General features: G+C 33.9%; 1 protein-coding gene across 1 annotated transcript in view; it reads right to left on the bottom strand.

The window, feature by feature from the left end:
• Positions 1-21,554, bottom strand: part of LOC131158011 (subtilisin-like serine-protease S) — a 29,250-nt gene extending 7,696 nt beyond the window's left edge. The window contains exons 1-3 of the mRNA XM_058112589.1: positions 21,159-21,554; positions 19,835-20,014; positions 8,191-8,285 (exon numbers count right to left, since the gene is read on the bottom strand). Coding sequence (XP_057968572.1) covers positions 8,191-8,285; positions 19,835-20,014; positions 21,159-21,554 — 671 coding nt within the window. The remainder of the gene's footprint in view (positions 1-8,190; positions 8,286-19,834; positions 20,015-21,158) is intronic.
• Between the last annotated feature and the right edge of the window lie 495 nt (positions 21,555-22,049).

Here is a 22,049-nt window from a genome sequence, read left to right as displayed (position 1 = left end):
TTTGACCTGATCTTTGACTGAGCTTTTTGGAGTCATTTTGGGTCTATTTTTCAAACGACTTGAACCATTTCTAAGGTTTTTGACTGTTTTGGATCCAACCGTGTTATTAATTTGAGCTAATTCCATCTTTATATTAGTAAATCGAGATGTCGAACGAAAAGAGCTTAAAAATCGAAATGTCCAATGGCAACAATTTCGGTTTCTAGAAGATGAAGATAGAAGAATATTTATTTAGGAAGGAATTGCACTTACCATTGAAGGGTAAGCCAGCATCTATGAATGAGGACGAGTGGGAGTTACTTGATCGAAAAACTCTTAGAGCCATCAGAATGACGTTGCCAAAGTTTGTGGCATTCAATATTAAGCATATATCATCCACCAAGTCTCTGATGGATGCGCTTTCTATTATGTACGAGCAGCCGTCAGCCGCTAACAAGGTACATCTTATGAAAAGATTATTTACTATATCTACAAGTGAAAGTTTTAACAAGCATTTGAATAATTTCAACGAGTTATTGGATCAACTCGCCTCAGTTGGGATAACATTTGATAGTGAGATTCGTGCCCTATTGTTTCTCGTTCAGTTGCCTAAAAGTTGGAATGATGTTGTTACTGTAATTAATAGCACCGCAAGGAAATCAAAGCTTGTGTGCGATGAGGTCGTTAGCATGATTTTAACGGAAGAAATCAGAATGCAGTCAAACCATGGCTCCACTTCGAGTTCAGTCTTAAACATTGAAAGTCGAGGCAAAGGAAACATGCACGGACTATTAAACAACTATGACAGATCTAGGCCCAAGCGGTCTAAATCCAAAAATCCAAGAGGTTCTCAGGACACAGGTTCCCAGGGCACAAAAATTGTTGAGTGCTGGAACTATGGAAAAACTGGTCATTACAAGAACCAGTGCAAAAGTCTGAAGAAAAAAAATGAGACGAGAGCAAAGACAGAAGCAAATGTTACTTCAGAAAATGATGATATGTTGATCTGCTTTTTGGAGAGCAAAAAGGAGTCTTGGGTGTTAGACTTTAGAGCTTCATTTCTTACCACTTGCAGTAGAGATTGCCTAGAGGAGTATACATCAGGTAATTTCGGTAAAGTATATCTTGGCAATGATCAACCCTGCGACATTATCGGCAAGAGGACAGTGAAGATCAATATGAATTAGTCAGTATGGAAACTGAGAGATGTCAGATATTTTCCAGACCTGAGGAAGAATTTAATCTCAGTCAGTCAACTGGCACATGAAGGATATAACACATCTTTCATTGGCGATGAATGGAAGATTTCAAAGGGTGCATTGACAATTGCACGAGGTAAGAAAAGTGGTACTCTTTATGTAACTCCTAATGCATGCATGTCTGCTAAAGTTGCTACAGGAAATGATGATGGCAACATATGACATCAACAACTTGGACACCTAAGTGAGAAGGGACTCAGGGTGATGCACTCAAATGGTAAGTTGAGTGATTTAAAGTTGGTGAAGATTGACACATGTGAGAATTGCATATTTGGGAAACAGAAGAGAGTCAGTTTCCAGAAAAACATTAGTACCCCAAAGAAGGAGAGACTTGAGCTAGTCCATTCAGATATGGGGACCAACAACCATTTCATCCACAAGTGGGAAGCATTACTTCATCACATTTATCGATGATCATTCACGGAAGGTATGGGTTTACTTCCTAAAATATAAATCTGATGTTTTTGATGCTTTTAAAATTTGGAAAGCAATGGTAGAAAACGAAACTGGTTTTAAAATTAAGAAGCTGAGAACAAATAACAGTGGTGAGTATGTTGACACCGAGTTCAAAAAATTATGCTATAAGCATGGTGTCAAAATGGAAAGAACTATGCCAGGTACGCCTCAACACAATGGCGTAGCTGAGCGGGTGAGAATGTTGACAGAAAAAGCTAGAAGCATGCGTATACAGTTAGACTTGCCAAAGATGTTTTGGGAAGAAGCAGTCAACACAACAACTTATTTGATTAAAAAAGTCCATCAGTACCATTGGACTATAGTCTACGAGAAGAAGTTTGGAGTAATAAAGAGGTAAGACTTTCACCTTTGAAAGTTTTTGGTTATGTTGCACATGTACATATTAATGATCATGTCAGGAATAAGCTGGATTCGAAATCCCAGAAATGCACTTTCATCGGTTATGGTGGAAATGAATATGGATATCGCATTTGGGATGATGAAAAACAAAAAGGTGATCAGAAGTAGAGATGTGATTTTTGTGAAAAGGTGATGTACAAAGATAGACACACAAAAAAATCTACAGAGTCTGAAACAACCTTTGTAGATGTGGATGATGTTTTAGAAGGTGTGAGGACACGTCAGAACAACACCAAGAATCCTTAGCAGAATACCAAGAATCCTCAGGCAGAGGAACATGTGGAGCAGATTGTTGCACCACCACCTCCTACTCTAGCACAGAGCTTAGGAGATCTTATCGGAAGCACATACCAAACATGATGTATGTGAATCATTTACTTCTTATATATGGAAGAGAACCTGAATGCTATGTTGAAGCATGTTAGGCAGGAGATTCGAAAAAGTGGGAGCTTGCAATGAAAGACGAGATGAAGTCTCTTAACTTCAACAAAACATGAGAACTATCTAAGTTGTCCAATGGTAAGAAGGCTCTTCACAACAAATGGGTGTACAAGATCAAAGAAGAGCATGATGGATCCAAGAGGTATAAAGCTCGGTTAGTAGTCAAAGACTTCGAACAAAAGGAAGGAATTGACTACATTGATATTTTTGCACTAGTTGTCAAACTGACAACCATTAGATCTGTTTTGAGTATTGTTGCCTCAGAGGGTTTACATCTTGAGCAATTGGACGCGAAGATGAAATTTCTTCATGGTGATCTTGATGAGGAAATTTATATGCAACAGCGAGAAGGTTTCTCAGTAAAAGGTAAATAGAATCTTGTATGCAAATTGAGAAAGAGTTTGTATGGTCCTAAACAAGCTCCTAGATAGTGGTACAAGAAATTTGACAACTGTATGCAGAGGAACAATTTTCAGAAATGCAATTCCGACCACTGTTGCTACTTCAAAAGTATCGTACTAGCTATATTATCCTACTGTTATATGTTGATAATATGCTAGTTGTAGGATCAGACATAGAAGAGGTCGGAAAATTGAAATAGCAATTGTCAGAGGAATTGGATATGAAAGACTTGGGTCCTGCAAAACATATTCTTGAGATGCAGATCTCTAGAGATAAGCAACAAGGAATGTTGTAGTTATCTCAGTCAGAGTACATCAGCCGTGTTTTATAGAGGTTCAATATGAGCAGCGCTAAGGCTATAAATACACCATTGGCAGGTCACTCCCGTCTCTCTAAGGATCAGTCTCCCCAGATAAATGAAGAAAAAGACTTCATAGCTAAGGTACCATATGCCTCAGCTTGGAAGTCTAATGTATGTTATGGTTGGTACCAGACTGGATATTGGCCAAGCAGTGGGAGTTGTCAGCAGGTATATGTCAAATCGAGGGAAGACACGCTGGGACGCAGTGAAGTGGATTTTAAGATATCTACATGGCACTATTGATAAGTGCTTATGTTTCGGTAAAAGCGATTTGAAAATCCAAGGATTTGTAGATGTTGATTTTGCAGGTGAAATTAATCATCGTAGAAGCACCACTGGGTATATATTCACTGTTGGCACAATAACTGTTAGTTGGATGTTATAGATACAGAAGATTGTTGTTTTATCTACTACAGAAGCTGAGTATGTAGTAATGACAGAAGCTAGTAAAGCGATGATTTGGCTTTAGGGTTTGTTAACGGAGTTTGGATTAAAACATGAGAGGAATGTTTTGTACAATGATAGTCAGAGTGCGATACATCTAGCAAAGAACTTCTCATTTCATTCCAAAAATAAGCATATTGGATTGCGTTATCACTTTGTCAGATCTCTGATAGAGGACGGCTTGTTGACACTTGAAAAAATCCAAGGTAGCAGAAATCCGGCAGATATGTTAACTAAGGTGGTGACTACAGAAAAGCTGAAGTTGTGTTCAACTTCAGTTGGTTTTCATGCTTGAAGACAAATTTTGAGCACATCATTTATTCATGATACTGGTTGAGGAGGCGTCTCCGTTTCCAAGTGGGAGATTGTTGTGCTGGAGCTGGAGACGTGTGAAAAGCTGAGATGGAGCCGCGGTTTGCAAGTTCTACAAGCTGTGCCATTTATCTCCATTTATCTTGATGAATGTAACCCTTATCTCCATTTATCTTGATGAATGTAACCTCCCATTTGTGATTTATTGTAATAAGTTATAATTAATTATCAGCCCTTTAAATAGAGGAGTTGTGGAGAGTTGAAAGATGCATAGAGAGAAGAAATAGAGAAGAAAAGAGAGGAAAAAGAGAGTGTGAAGAGAGAGTTGCATTTCTTTCCGTTCTGGCGAATTTTTAGTGAATTGTGGTGTGCTCCATGGACGTAGGTCGATCTTGACCAAACCACGTAAATTTATGGTATCCCAAATTTTTTTGGTTGCTCATAGGGTCCCAACATATAATTGCACTATTCACTTTCACCTACTCTGCATTCGTCTTCGTAATGTGAAAGTATTACTCCATATCAAACAAGAAGTTCTCAAACTCTCTGGCATTATAGGTAACTGTTTGTTCTAGGCTCTCATACCTTGGTCCTGCTAAACTTCGAAGTGTTAGAGTTTCCCATAGTAAGAACCACCACATTCACCTTCACAGTCAAATAAGCTATCTTAGCCTGCAACGTTTCTATAGTATGGAACTTTGTTGATATTTTTGTGATCCCTCGATTTATTTCATCAACAAGTTTAGTATGTTAGGTCATCTCTTCGACCACATTGTAGGTTTTCATCTTAGTCTGTGCTTTTAGCATCCCAATCCTCTTGACATTGGTCAGCATGGTATCTTACCAAAGCTTCCAAGTCCCAGAACAAAGGCAACTGAATTCATGTAGTAATTAACTAAGCTTTGATACCAAGTGTCACGGGCTGAGTATTTCACACATTTGTGAAGGATCATATAACACTTGCTAAAGCATTCTTACTTAATTAGCCAGCCAAAAAGTTACTATGGTATACCAGCAAAACATTTTTATTGTCATTGAAAGAAATGTAAGTAGAAGTAATAAGCAATTCATGAAAGTAATGGCAAATAAGTGGTAAACATTGAAGCAACGTTATTTATTAAAGCATCACTTCCGTTAATAACGTGTGTCTAATGAAGGAGGCAAGTAGACTAGACACGTTTACAATTACTAGAGAAATTTATATATTGATGAACATTCACCTTACCTTAAAGAACTTTATATGCAAACCCCATTCTAACACTAGGAAACATCAACTTGTTTGTGAGGTCATACTCCCATTTTTATCTTAAGAAAAAACTATTTTTGAAAAATAAACCTACACTAGTATATACATGATGGTAACCCATCCTATATACACGAAACACACGGTCATAGACAAGCATAATGCCTTGAGCAAGCAAAACTTGACTACATAGCATAGCAAAATTAAGTGATAAATTCAATTATATTCTATTTGTATGCGCCAAAAGTGTAGTAACTATCTAAATATGCAGATAGATAACTTGGGGGTCATGTAGCACTATTGTAAAAAATTATGAACAAAAAAACCATAAATGAAAACTAGAAATTGGAAACAAACTAAAATTGAAAATAAAAAACTACCAACTTGTTTGTTCTATATTTACAAAATTAATATAAATTGAAATATTAATTGAACAAATACTCTCAAATCAAATAACAATTAAAAAAAATGATTTAAATAAAAAAACACAATAGAATATTACAATAAATAGAAATTATTATAATTGTTCAACTTAGTTCTTATATTTCAAAATTTACATTTTAACGATACACAAACAATTTTACTACACTTGAAATTGAAATAAAAAGGTAAATTTTTTTAAATGATTTATTTATTTATTTTCAAATGTTAAGAAGTTTTATGGATTTGTTTTGATTATACTTTAAATATGCATGGTAAATTTTTAATTTAATTAAAATTATGTATAAATGAATGATTAACTTCACTGAATACAACATGTTATTGGAAGAACTATAAATTATACAATATGACTTTCATTGTTATTTTTTTTTTTGAAAAAAAAATTCAAATAAAGTTGAAACCAACAATAAAAATAGAAAACTAGTAACATAAATAAATATATTATTTTAGCTTTTTTAACCATATATAAATGGAAATAAAAAATAAAAAAACATAAATGATACCAAGCATACATTTATTTTAAAGGAATTAGGCTTGAACTATTCAATAAAAAGTGACCTTTTTAACATTACTTCCATTCGCCCCCTCCCGCCCCTTAGAATCAACCCGAAGATATCTAATATGGAAGTCTCAAATTTTAGCAACTAAGATATTCTCGAGAACATTAATTAAAACTAGTGGAATAATTTTTTACTATAAAAGAGTTGATGAATTTAATTGATTTAAATTTTTTTCTTTCTCTAATACATTGGGATTTGTACTATTCATAGGATTTACCCGAGTGGTTTCCAATAAGTACTTATTGCAAATGTGCACCGTCAAAACTACTTTTTTCTAAAGAAAAACTAAATACGTTTTGAGAACTAATGTAGTTACTCTTCACGAATCGGAGCGAACTTGTAAATTTAAAGAACTTAAGACCATGATGTCATTTTATTAAATAAGAACTAATGCCAAATTATTAAAATATTAATAAACAAATAATATTATAAACGTAAATAAATAATAGTACATTTTAAAAATGTTTATTATTACTCTAAATAAATAATAATTCTTATATTTAATTATAAAATATTTAGAATATCAATTAAAATTATTTTTATGAAATTTTATTATAAAATAGTAATTAATTTTCTAATTAGAAAATAATGAAAAGTCAATTAAAAATAACAATTCACGTAAGTATTAATCTTTTTTTAATTATATAACATTAAAAATCTTAATACAAATATTAATAGTAGTTTCTAATTAATATTTTAACCAATATTTTAATTATAAAACATTTGAAATTTCTAGTAAAAGTGTTAATTATAAATTTTAATATATTTTTAGTTATAAAATATTAGTTAGCATAAAAATTAATTAATTTTTTAATTGAAAACATTTTAAATGTTAATTATAAATGTGAATTAAAAGCACAATTTAATAACTATATATATATATATATATTTATTTATGTACTCTAATATGTTAATTATATGTAAAAATATAATAATACATATTCAAGTCTTCCAACAGTACTTATAATATAATCAACACTTTGTTTTGTTTAAATACATTTCTTACTACCTTCATCGTTTTCTCAATTCAATATTTATCATTAATACTTTTCCACACATGTATTGTCGAAACACCCCGAACTCACCTTGACTCGGATAGGAAATCGAGCGAGTTTTGATTGATATTATGGGTTTTTTAGTGTCCAAAAGAATCATCACTAACTTTGATTTACCATAAATTTGTTGGTCTTTAAAGTCAGGTTTCAGAGGAGGGAAAGGGTGGTTGAGGATGGGATTGGGGCTCAGAGCTGTAGAGATTGCGTGAATGGGGCTCAACCACCGGGAAAAATGGCAGAAATCCGGCTCAACCACCGGGAAAAATGGCAGAAAACCGTCGGTGGCGTGACCATGCACGTGAGAAGGAAGAAATAAGGAAAGGAGTAAAACAACGACGTAGTTTTGGACCTTTCCTAAATGGATTTCCAAAAAAGGCAGAAATAATTAAAAAGAAAAGTGAAAGGAAAAAAAAAATCTCCAAAAAATAAATGGAAGAAAAAAAACTTGTATCATGTTCTTTTCGAAATATAGGGAAATAAATAAGTCTCTTTTTTCCTCATTGATTAACTTATTATTATTTCCTTTTCTTTTAATTTCAGTTGCTCAAATTAAATAATAAACAACCAAATCAAGCTTTAAGTCCCACTAGGTGTGGTCGGTTATATAAATCATTTTTTGCCAATTTATGCAATCATAAATCATTTTCAGGGATATTAAATACTTTTATACTATCTCTTCTCAAGTTATTTTAAATCTATTCCTACCCCTTTATCTCTCTCTCTCTCTCTCTCTCTCTTCTTTATACATTTTCTTTCATTAGTCCCCCGCGGAATTTTCTAGCTACCTAACATGACAAAGTATTATGTATTAACTAACCTTCCTCCATGAACAGCAATAAGCATTTGATGATTTTGCCTTAAGATCTCACGAGCATCATCGGTAGTTCGACCACCCATATAAACAGCGTACACCTGAACAACAAATTAAACAATTAATTTTACTAAACTACTAACATTTTTCTCCAAAAAAAAAAAAAAAAATTAGTTAATAGTTTAACCTTGGCACAAGTACAATAGCTAATTTCAATAAAGAAGGCACTTAGAAATATATAGCGGTAACTCCATCTGCACCAACTCATCCAACCCATTTGCCAGCATCTATCAAAAAATATGCATTCATGAAAAAATTTGGAAGGGAGAGAGGACATATATATATATATATATACTCCCAAAAAGTTACACTTACCACATCAAGCCACTTAAAAATTCTGATATTTTAATTAATTAAATAATGAAGTAAATAAACCACTTTTTTAGTATTTAATCGGTTCTTTAAAATCTAGCGTGCAATTTTATTTGTTGTCTCTATCACTAATATGTTATTAATGCAGGTCAATGTTAGCATGCCGACAACTCACGATGGCATGTCCTATAATTTTCATATAGATGTATCTATGATATCGTCATCTTTTTGTTTAATTGGAATAAAAATTCGGAATAGTTGATAAGTTTAGTCATAATTTGTACGTCTATCCAATGAGAATTGTATTTTCTAATAGTGAAAACATATTAGATCGGAAAGACGATTATCTTTTTTTGGATAATATACTCAAAGAATAATATTTTTTTAAAAAATTGCAACCAAAAATAGAAACATTTTTTCAACTTAAATTTTTTTGTCCTCTTAATAATATTTAAAATTTTTGTTGCAACAAAACATAATAGCATTTTTTCAACTTAAACTTTTTTGACCTCTTAATTCATGTCAGTAATTACTTATAGCCTTTACTTAAATAAAAAAAGTTACTTAAATTTTCCTGTCCTCTTAATTCATGTCAAGAACTACTTATAACTTTTATTTAAGTTGAAAAATAACTTTTCCTGATTAATTTCGTTCCTTTTTACTCCAAGGAGGAATTTCACCAATTTTTCAAAAGACAACATACCTTTTGATTGAAAATATTCCTCAACGTGACTTTACTTTATGAGAACTTTTTCGTCATTTTCAAAAGAGAACATGCAAATTAAGGATCTTCCATGTGCACTGTTTTTGTTTCTTTTGCTATTTTCTCAAGAAAAATAAGTTTTTAGCTAGTCATTTAAAAGGAAAAGAAGGTAATGTGTTCTTTACCTTAAATTTAGTAGTCTTTGCCTTTTTTATTTTAATTTGGTATTCCATGTGAGCACATGTGCATCGTTCTTGATAAGAGAAGGAGAGAGAGAGAGAGAGAGAGAGAGAGAGAGAGAGAGAGAGAGAGAGAGAGAGAGAGAACAAGCCGATTATTTCATGTAAGCATGTTCACACTTTTTAAAACGAGAATCCACGATTTAAGTGATAATATTCCTCCACATTTCTTTTCTCGGTACACAAAATCTGATTTGTAAAAATATTTGTTAGCAAGTGAAATGCAAAATATATGTGAAGATTTAGATAAGTTCTCTTAGGATAATGTTTATACTCGCTAGTCTATAAACGAGATTTTTTGTACAGTGCTAACATTTGGATATCCAATAACTTTTTGTTATTTCACATAGTGTTTTCATAAACATTTATTTTTCAAACGCATGAGAGACTCAATTCTAAATCCGAGTTTCAAACTCTATTTTTATTTTCGAAACAAAAACGTAAACTCTATGCCCCAAAGATAGAATCAATGTTAACTATAAATCAATGATTTGGATCATTGACATGTGCTCTATTCATTGAATTTGGAGGTGTCTATGTTGTGAATTTGTTGATATAGATATCAATGGGTCTTTAAGGAATCTCTTCATCACTAATGTATAGCTAGCGTTATTTAATTAGTTACATTTGTTTTCTAAAAATTGTGTATCAAATTAACAACATAGAAATATATATTTAGATCATTGATTTTTATGTAGTGATAGAGCATTAATTTGTAATGCTTATTAATTTATCTCTCTCTCTCTCTCTCTCTCACACACACACACACATACACACACTTTTAATGGACGAAGTAGCTTATGAATTATGATTTAACTTATTTGTAGATGAATCTTCTGAATATAGATTGTGTAGATTTTACAGGCACTTGTAAATTAAAAAAAAGAAAGCTTAAAAAAGGTATAAAACTTGTAACATCCTGAAAACACACACAAAAATTACATAAAATTTCCATATTATATCCACATCATTCAATACCACATGCCTTGATACCACATTTGTAAATTTTCAAGTACTCAGTGGGGTCCAGAATATCAGTGTCCATAATTTAATTAATAAACAATGGAAACAAAGTATTTTTCTACAACCATAACTACCAGAGTACTAACCCATCCTGAACGTCTACAAGTCCCAAAATAAACAAATGTCCACCCCATAATGTAAACATCTAACATAAACAAAACGATATCCTACCCACACTCACCCTCGGCAAGATTGTCTAAGTCTCGCCCTGGAGCTCCCAGGCTTGACTCCCTAAAGGCCCTAAAAGGTTGATATTTCGATAGGGTGAGACATTTCTTAGTAAGATGGGATACTTTATTATCAGTGTGTGACGGATGAGTTTTATTGTACGATCATTTATATATGCATTCATTATATTGTCCCTAAATAAATATGTCATTCGTATAAATTATATGTTGTAGTTCAGATAAATCTACTAACGTAGGTTTTACAACACATCACAGATAATTTAATATAGTTCATGGTAAGTCTACTAACGTAGGTTTTACAACATATCACAGATAATATAATTCACACTTCTATAACACTTTTATATGCCACGCAGGCCTTCTTCTCCATTTTGTATGCCACACAGGCCATCTGCTTCTATTCATATGCCACACAGACTATTCATATGCCACACAAGCTATTCATATGCCACACAGGCTAATTATATGCCACACAAGCTAGTTATATGTCACACAAGCTATTTATATGGTACACAGACTATTTATATGCCATACAGACTATTTATAATTAGTCACTTCATATTTCCCCATTTGATGCAAAGTCTAACTTACCATAAAACGGAATTAAACTGTCATATTTACATACTCATATCGAACCCGTCATTTCATAATTTCACAGTAATTCCGATATATATCCATAAATCAGCATAGCAACACATACTCGCAATATATATAATACTGTAACAGTTCAACAGATCCATTTAAAAACCTATTATGAATTTATCTCATGCCATACAATTTGAGTGATAATCCATAATTTTATAAAGTACTCGACAATGTTTCACAAACATACATTCAGTAAATTTAAATAAAATTGCGGGTGAGATCAATTTCACCTATTTAATTTAATTTCATTAAATTCCAAAAATTCGATATAATCAAATCTCTGCAGTTTGATTTAATTCCAAAAAAATATTCTCAAAAACCCAATATGATCAAATCCCTACAATTTAATTTAACCCAAACATATTTTTAAAATAAAATCTAAACATAGATATAATTAATTACACATACTCAATTTCAAATCAGACATATTTTTACTTATTATAAAACTAATTAAATTCAAGTACTCAAAATTTAATCTGGAATATTTTAAAAATAAAAATCTAACATAATCTATTCCCCTTACCTTAACCCTAAAGTGGTGTCTACGACATTCGAATAACACAATCTCTCTAGTTAGAATGTCCAGGATCGGAGCTAGGACCCAGAAATGGTGTTCCTTTTTCAATTTAGCAGAAAGATGGAGAAGAAAGCTAGAGAGAGAGAGAGAGAGAGAGAGAGAGAGAGAGAGCTTCACGGCATGCGCGGGGGGGGGGGGGGGGGGGCATTGAACAAAGACTTCCTAAAGAAGTTTCCCACTTCCTTTACATATATAAATATAATATGGGGGGGCATTGAACAAAGACTTCCTAAAGAAGTTTCCCACTTCCTTTACATATATAAATATAATATATGATTATAATAATATATATTTATGTTAAAGGATATTATATTAGTATATATCATTATCTTCCTAAGGATGATTCCTTCATATACATATATAAATTATATTATATTATTTACTTAATAGTTATTATTATCCAATATATATATAAAGAAGTTTCCCACTTCCTTTACATATATAAATATAATATATGATTATAATAATATATATTTATGTTAAAGGATATTATATTAGTATATATCATTATCTTCCTAAGGAAGATTCCTTCATATACATATATAAATTATATTATATTATTTACTTAATAGTTATTATTATCCAATATATATATATATATATATATATATATATATATATATATATAGACTCTCACCTAATATATACTTACATATATGTATAAAACTATTTAATTTATTATCTTATTTAATTAATCACCTAGTTAACCAATTAATTAATTCATAATATATTATTATTATTATTATTATTATTATTATTTCTTTTTTCAAGTTACTACATTCTCCTCTCCTTATAAAAATTTCGTCCTCGAAATTTGTCAACTCATACTTATCATCACTCTTGGAATTACTGAGTCGATCGTCCAACCCTAGGAAGAGCCGGTAGCCACCCATATAGCGGCTTCGTCCTAAATTTGTTAATAACCCTCACTTTTGGCGGAGGAAAATTGTGGTTACAATATCAGTATTTGGGAGATTACAAATATAAATTATATTATATTATTTACTTAATAGTTATTATTATCCAATATATATATAAAGAAGTTTCCCACTTCCTTTACATATATAAATATAATATATGATTATAATAATATATATTTATGTTAAAGGATATTATATTAGTATATATCATTATCTTCCTAAGGAAGATTCCTTCATATACATATATAAATTATATTATATTATTTACTTAATAGTTATTATTATCCAATATATATATATATATATATATATATATATCCTATCACCTAATATCTACTTACATATATGTATCATACTATTTAATTTATTATCTTATTTAATTAATCACCTAGTTAACCAATTAATTAATTCATAATATATTATTATTATTATTATTATTATTATTATTATTTCTTTTTTCAAGTTACTACATTCTCCTCTCCTTATAAAAATTTCGTCCTCGAAATTTGTCAACTCATACTTATCATCACTCTTGGAATTACTGAGTCGATCGTCCAACCCTAGGAAGAGCCGGTAGCCACCCATATAGCGGCTTCGTCCTAAATTTGTTAATAACCCTCACTTTTGGCGGAGGAAAATTGTGGTTACAATATCAGTATTTGGGAGATTACAAATATAAATTATATTATATTATTTACTTAATAGTTATTATTATCCAATATATATATAAAGAAGTTTCCCACTTCCTTTACATATATAAATATAATATATGATTATAATAATATATATTTATGTTAAAGGATATTATATTAGTATATATCATTATCTTCCTAAGGAAGATTCCTTCATATACATATATAAATTATATTATATTATTTACTTAATAGTTATTATTATCCAATATATATATATATATATATATATATATATCCTATCACCTAATATCTACTTACATATATGTATCATACTATTTAATTTATTATCTTATTTAATTAATCACCTAGTTAACCAATTAATTAATTCATAATATATTATTATTATTATTATTATTATTATTATTATTATTATTTCTTTTTTCAAGTTACTACATTCTCCTGTCCTTATAAAAATTTCGTCCTCGATATTTGTCAACTCATACTTATCATCACTCTTGGAATTACTGAGTCGATCGTCCAACCCTAGGAAGAGCCGGTAGCCACCCATATAGCGGCTTCGTCCTAAATTTGTTAATAACCCTCACTTTTGGCGGAGGAAAATTGTGGTTACAATATCAGTATTTGGGAGATTACAAATAGCCAAACAAACTTTCCCCCAAAAATCATGCATAACATAATACCACAACACATAAACTTACACACAATAAAACATAATTGCATAACCTGCATAAAACACATTTACATTCAAAATTAACCATTTACCTCCTATGTTGGCCTTACTTGTCTAACGCTGGGTCCCATTGAATAGCTATGGATTCTTCCGCCGTATTTCCTCTTCCAATTCCTCTTCCAATTCCCATGAAACTTCCTCAACTGAATGATTTCACTACAACACTTTCACCAATGGTATCTTCTTAGTACGCAATTCCTGCTCCTTCTAGTCTAGGATCTGAACTGACACTTCATCATATGATAAGGTGTCACTCACTTCCAATGACTTGTAGTTTATCACATGTGAAGGATCTGGAATGTATTTTCTCAACATAGATATGTGAAATATATCGTGGATCCTAGATAATGAAGGGGCTAAAAATACTTTGTAGGCAACTGGACTAATCCTCTCCAGAATCTCAAATGACCCAATATACATAGGGCTCAGTTTATCTTTCCTCTCAAATCTCATAACTCCCTTAATCGGAGCAATCCTCAGGAAAATCATAGCCCCCACATCAAACTTTAGCTTCCATCGGCGAGTATCAGCATAACCCTCCTGTCGACTCTAAGCTGCTTTGATTCTATCTCGAATCAAGTTGATTTTCTTATATATTTGTTGAACCAATTCTGGCCCCAAAATTCGCCGTTCACCAACCTCATCCTAATACAGTGGAGATCGACATCTTCATCCATACAATGCTTCATATAGTGTCATTCCAATGCTGACCTGGTGGGTATTGTTATAAGCGAACTTTACTAATGGCAAATACTGAATCCAACTACCTCCAAGATCTAGCACACGTCCGCAACATGTCCTCCAATATCTGGATCATTTTTTCTTACTGTCCATCAGTTTGGGGGTGAAATTCCGTATTGAATGACAGTTGAGATCCCAAGGCTCTCTGTAAACTTTTTTAAAACTAAGAGGTGAACCATGGGTCTCGATTTGACACAATGGACACTAGTACGCCATGGAGTCTAACTATCTCCTCCACATTCAACTCTGTTAACCTATTCATAGAATAGATGACTCTAATTGGAATGAAATGTACAGTCTTCGTCAGATGATCCAAAACTACCCAAATGGCATTTTACTCATGCAATACTGAGGGTAACCCTGTAACAAAATCCATGGAGATATGCTCCCACTTCCACCCAAGAATGTGGAGTGGCTGCAATGGCCCTACTGGTCTCTAGTATTCAGCTTTCACCTGCTGATACGTAAGGTGTTGGAATTGGCATATTCCTAAGAGGGGGGTGAAATGGGTACTTAAAAATTTCTCCCCTACGTTCAACTAGTTCAGCAACAGCATATTCACAACCTAGGATTAGTCTACCCAAATGCGCAGATAAGTAAAATATGTGGAATTTAAATTATGTGCATCATTCACACAATAACATACATGTGTGGTAAATATAAAGTGTGAAAATATAAACAGACACACGATATGTTATCGGGGTTTGGCCAACTGTGCCTACGTTCCTGCCTCTAACTCGCAAGCTTGAGGATTCCACTAAAGCTCACTTAACGGGTGGAGCGGCACCGATTACAATCAGGTCAATTAGCATAGCGCTGACCTCAACCTTTATAACCAGGTCAATTAGCGTGACTGACCTCAACCTACACCTTACCAGGATGGTGCACCTAGCTTTCCTAACCTGGTCTAAGCCAATCCATGACTATTCAACAGGGCTAATCTCCCTCTTCAGGCCCATTCCTAGAAATACAATAATATTTTTCTTAGTCAAGTTGGTACAGTGATTGTGCTTTCATGTAAAGCAGATATGTACCCAATACACACAAGTAATAATCAAACTACACCATACATGTAAGAACTATAAGCTCAGTGGTGTATATGTGCAATCCACACTCAATATAATAACTTTATCTAATCAAGCACAAGAGTGTTCAAGCAAGCTAATCTTTGAAAGCAAAGTATAGGAGATCTCAATATCAGCTTAGTGTTTCAGAGTTGCTAGCAATATTATTCAAAAAAACCCAAAAATATTTTCTCAAATTGTATCAAACACAAGAGTTGTTTGAAAACAAGTTTTGAAAAATATTTTGCACACAAAAATAATTACTCAAGGAATCTTGTAATGACAATGCAAAGATCCTTAAGCTAAAGAGTTTTCCCAGCACAAGATTTATCAAGTTAAATTCGTGGGAAAGTCTTTACTTAACTCTCAATATGAAAATCAAATATCAACAAATGTAATGAGAGTTATAGCTTTGTAGGATTACACAAGATGTACTCAGTCAAAAAGATTTGGCAAGGGATTGATAAAAGAATGAGTGTATAAGATGTGTATGAAGAAAGGGCGCTAAAAAATTCAGAGAGAATTTTCTTAATCTAACTCCCTAATCTCTCATTAATTTTAGCAAATGATCTCATATATATAGACATGGGGAGAATTATGACAGCTAGGAACATGAAGGGTATTATTACGATTGTTTTAAAACATTTAAGAATAATTAACCCTGTTTAAAAAAGTTAACCACGATAAAAAATCATGTTTAACCCTAGAGCACCGCTCGACCGAGGCAAGTTCGGTTGACCGAAGTTCTTGAGGTTCGGTCGACCAGGAATAAAATGAACTGTGAGCTCGGTCGACGGGACTTGTAAGTCCAAGGCGATTTTTCCTTTTTGCAGGTTCAGTTGACCGGGGATATTTTGAACTACCTCGGTCGGTCGACTAGACCGTTGAGTTCCTGCACGTGGGAACTCGGTTGACCAGGGCGTTGCAATGTATTTTCTTCTTGGTCGACCACGAGGTCAATAAAGTTGACCCCTGGGAAGTTCGGTCAACCGAGGTCAAATGAACTGCTTGAGTTCGGTCGACTGGGAGCTTTTTGTACATAGGAGTTCGGTCGACCGAACATGTAATTTTTATACATTTTGGTTCTTTTTTAAGCATTCACTTGCCCATTTCAAATGATCATTCACATACGTGCAAGAGTGAGTGTCCTAGGGTCATTTTAATCCTTTTTTTCAGGAGATGTGTAGCGACCTAGAGTTGTTCTATGGTCTTTGAGTTTTGTAGTTCCTATATGCATGAAATGCATTAAATATTATAGACCTTTCTTACTTAAATATTACCAACCCTATTACAGACCCAAATGAATAGTAACGAATTACAACGTAAATGATCTTCAGGGTCTTCATTTTCCTTCAGGTGCCCGAGTGCCATCATATGATACTACCAAGATAAACCTGCACATCAACTCGGTAGACATTAAATACTTGAGTATTTGTCATAATCAAAACAGGGTATGACCTATAGGGTCAACATAAGGCACTGCTCCACAAACCGAGCAATTTCCGTCTTCATATTATTCCACCAGAAGGACTCTCATAAATCCCTATACATTTTAGTGCTTCCCATATGCACTGTGTAGAGAGAGCGATGAGTCTCCTCCAGAATTGTCCTTTTAATTCCCGCATCATTAGATACAAAAAGCATGGCATGAAATCTTAGAACTTCGTCATCTGAGATATTTAAATCTATTTTTAGTCCCCCGTGTACCTTATCCTTAATTTTCATTAGTTCTGCATTTGTCATCTGTGTTGCCTTAATCTGTTCTAGTAGGGTCGGTTGTGTGATACCCCATGAAAGAAATGTTTAAAAAGATTAGATGTTACTACCCATATCAACAAGATGCACCTTTCTTTTCGAGAGTCTTCCTATAAGAACTCCATAGTTAAGCGTGCTTGGATTGGAGTAATCTTGGAATGAGTAACCTTCTAGGGAGTTTTCTTAGGAAGTGTGTGAGTGAGGAAAAAACACACTGAAAGGACACGTATTGGTCTGTGGGGTCAATCATTAGTTCGATAAGGTTTGTCCCTCTATTGTCTGGTCTAAGTGGAGGAGGAGAGACACAGTGCTCCCTGGTAGACCTAGGTTGGGGTGTTACAAAATGGTATCAGAGCAATTATCCAGCCAGAAGTGTGTTGGGATTCACATCACCTGGGTTTGGAGATGTGGTTCGCAATGAGGACGTTGCGTTCAGTAAATGTGGGAGAATGTGATACCCCATGGAAGAAAGGCTTAAAAGGATTAGATGTTACTACCCATATCACACCTTTCTTTTCGAGAGCCTTCCCATAAGAATTCCACGGTTAAGCGTGCTTGGCTTGGAGTAATCTTAAGATGGGTGACCTTCTGGGAAATTTTCTGAGGAAGTGTGTGAGTGAGAACAAAACACACTAAAAAGCACACGTGTTGATCTTTGGGGCCAGTCATTAGTCTGATAAGGCCTGCCCCCTTATTGTCTAGTCCAAGTAAAGGAGGAAAGATGCAGTGCTCCTTGGCAGACCCAGGTTGGGACGTTATGGGTTGGATTAGCAGACTAGAAATGACTGTCTCATGATTTCCTTCCACTATATCCAAACTAAATCTTTCTAGATCCATTCTGATTTGATGTTGAGCTACTATTTCCAAGACTGACGCGTTCCCTCTCTTTCAACTCAAAGCGTCAACTACTACATTAGCTTTCCCTGGGTGGTAATTGATGGTGTAGTCATAGTTTTTAATTAATTCAAGTCATCTCCATTGTCTCATATTCAATTCCTTTTGGGTGAAGAAGTATTTCAGGCTTTTGTGGTCTATGAATATTTCACATCTTTCCTCATATAAATAATGGCTCCAAAATTTTAATACGAAAACCACCGCTGCTAACTCTAGATCGTGTGTCAGGTAGTTCTGCTTGTACTCCTTGAGTTGCCAAGAAGCATAAACAATTACTTTCCCTCATTGCATTAGCACGCACCCAAACCCTTTCCTGGACGCATCACTGTAAATAACAAAACCCCTTCTCCTAAAGGAATGGTCAATACCGGCACAGTGATGAGTCGTTGTTTTAATTCCTGAAAACTTTACTCGCATTCATCTGTCCACTCATATCTTATATTCTTCCTCATCAAATTTTTTTGAGGGCCAAACAACTTGGAAAAATCCTTCACGAATCGACGATAATATCCTGCCAATCCCAAGAAACTCCTAACCTCGTGGACATTCTTCAGTCTTGCCTAGTCCACCACTGCCTTAATCTTGCTTGGGTCAACAAAAATGCCACCCTTGGATATCACGTGCCCGAGGAACGCAACTTGCTCTAAATAGAACTCACACTTCTTGAATTTATCATACAACCTCCTTCCTCTCAACACCTGGAGTACCATTCTCAAATGATCTTCGTGCTCTTTGAGACTCTTTGAATAAACCAATATGTCGTCAATAAACACCACTACGAACCGATCCAAGTATTCATGAAATACTCTATTCATGAGGTCCATAAAAGCAGCAGGGGCATTAGTCAATCCAAAGGGTATAACCGAAAATTCGTAATGGCCATAACGAGTTCGGATCACAGTCTTTGGTACATCCTCTGCCTTAACTCTCACCTGATGGTACCTAGATTGAAGATCAATCTTAGAGAACACTCACGTTCCTTGAAGTTGATCAAACATATCATCGATGTGGTGAAGTAGATACTTGTTCTTTATCATCACTTTATTTAATTCATTTCACAACATTCCAATGCTCTCTACCTAGAATAGAGAGAAATCTACTAGCTACACCAACTACATGAGCTAAATCCAGCCTTGTGCAAACCATAGCATACATTAAGCTACCAACTGCAGATGCATATGGAACACTTTCCATGTCTCTCTTTTCTTCACCATTAGAAGGAGATTGTTTACTGCTTAACTTAAAATGTGTAGCAAGAAGAGTACTTACCACTTTGGTTTTCTCCATGTAAAATTGTTGAAGAACCTTCTCAATATACTTTTCCTGAGATAGCCATAACTACTTAGCACTTTTGTCATATGAGATTCTCATGCCAAGAATCTGTTTCGATGGTCCCAAGTTTTTCATGGCGAAAGACTTGCTCAACACGTGCTTTAACCTGTCAATTCTAGAAGCATTGTGACCAATAATGAGCATGTCATCAATATAAAGCAACAAAATAACGAAATCATCATTAGAGAACTTTTAAACAAATACACAATGGTCTGATGTCGTCTTCTTGTAGCCTTGTTGATCCATGACAGACTTGAACTTCTTATACCACTGTCTAGGAGCTTGTTTCAGACCATACAAGCTCTTCTTCAATCTGCAAACATAATTTTCCTTACCTTTCACCATAAAACCCTAAGACTGGTTCATATAAATTTCTTCCTCAAAATCGCCATGGAGTAAAGCAGTTTCACATCCATCTACTCAACCTCCAAATCAAGACTAGTAGCCAAGCCCAAAACAACACGGATTGACGACATTTTCACTACCGATGAGAAGATCTCCCCAAAATCAATCCCTTTTTTTCTGACTGAAGCCTTTGACAACTAATCTAGCTTTGTACTGTGGGAGTGAAGGATTCTCTTCTAGTTTTAATCTATAGACCCTCCGATTTTTCAAAGCTCTATTACCTTTAGGTAATTTTACCAGTTCAAAAGTGTGGTTGTTATGCAGAGATTTTATTTCATCTTCCATTGCACTAAACCATTGTTGCTTATGCTCACTTTTAATGGCTTCTTCATAACACGCTGGTTCTCCCTCATCAATTAGAAGAACATACTCATCTATAGGATATCTCGTGTAGGGCTGTCGATCTCTAGTAGACCTCCTGAGTGAAGCTGTTGGTGGTTCAATAGTCGAAGTACCTTCCTCATCAATAGTTTTGTGATCTTCCACCTCATGATCATTCTAAACATCTGCCTTTGTATCATACTGATTGCCAATCTCAACTGTATCAGTAAAATTTTCAAAAGAAATCGGATCCAAGTCAACTGAGTTATCACTATCTTGAAACTAAGAATTTTTTGTCTTGCTAATGTCTTCAATGGTTTGATCCTCCACGAAGACTACCTCACGACTTCTTACAAGTTTCTTTTCCACTAGATCATAAAACCTGTAGCGAAACTCATCCTGACCATACCCAATAATAATGCACTGCCTTGCCTAACTTAAACCTGTCATCTTTTGGCACATGAACAAAGGCTTTGGATCCAAACACACGTAAATGGTCATAGGATACATCCTTCACATACCAGATTCTGTCAACGGCATCAATCTGCAACACAACAGTAGGAGACAAGTTAATTACATGAGCAACAGTATATAATGCCTTGCCCCAAAATGATCTAGGTAGTTTTGCTTCTGAAAGCAGACATCTGACTCTCTCTTCTAGTGTTCTATTTATCCTTTCTGCCAAAGCATTCAACTGAGGTGTCTTAGGAGGTGTCCTTTGATGTTGGATTGCTTGTTGTCTATAGTACACATCAAAAGGACCACAATACTCGCCATCATTATCAGTGCGAATACATTTTATCATCTTTCCTATTTCTCTCTCAACTAAAGCCTGAAAATACTTAAACTTATCAAGCACCTAATCTTTGAATTTAAAAACATAAACCCATAGTTTTCTTGAATGATCATCAATAAAATTACCAAAATAAAGTGCACCACGAAGTGCCCTTACCTTCATTGGGCCACAAACATCTGATTGAATCAACTCAAGTAACTTTGTTTTTCTGGAAGGAGGATGACTCTTAAATGAAACCCTTTTATGATTTTCGGCCAAATAGTGAACACATCTTTTTTGTTTTGCACCATTTAAGCTTGACAACAAATTATTCTTGGCCAAGCAATTGAGTCCTTTCTCACTTATGTGACTAAGCCTCTTGTGCCACAACTGTGATGTGATATCGTTATCAGATGCATTCATAGAATTCAAGCAAATAGAAGCATTCATAAAATATAAATTAGAAAGTTTGTTACCTTGGGCCACAATTAAATTTCCTCTCGTAAGTCTCCATTGTCCATTATC

The sequence above is a fragment of the Malania oleifera genome, chromosome 1 (genome assembly GCF_029873635.1).
Source record: "Malania oleifera isolate guangnan ecotype guangnan chromosome 1, ASM2987363v1, whole genome shotgun sequence".
NCBI classification, from domain to species: domain Eukaryota; kingdom Viridiplantae; phylum Streptophyta; class Magnoliopsida; order Santalales; family Ximeniaceae; genus Malania; species Malania oleifera.
Note: the sequence above shows the minus strand (reverse complement) of the source record. Positions and strands in the feature narration are given on the sequence as shown.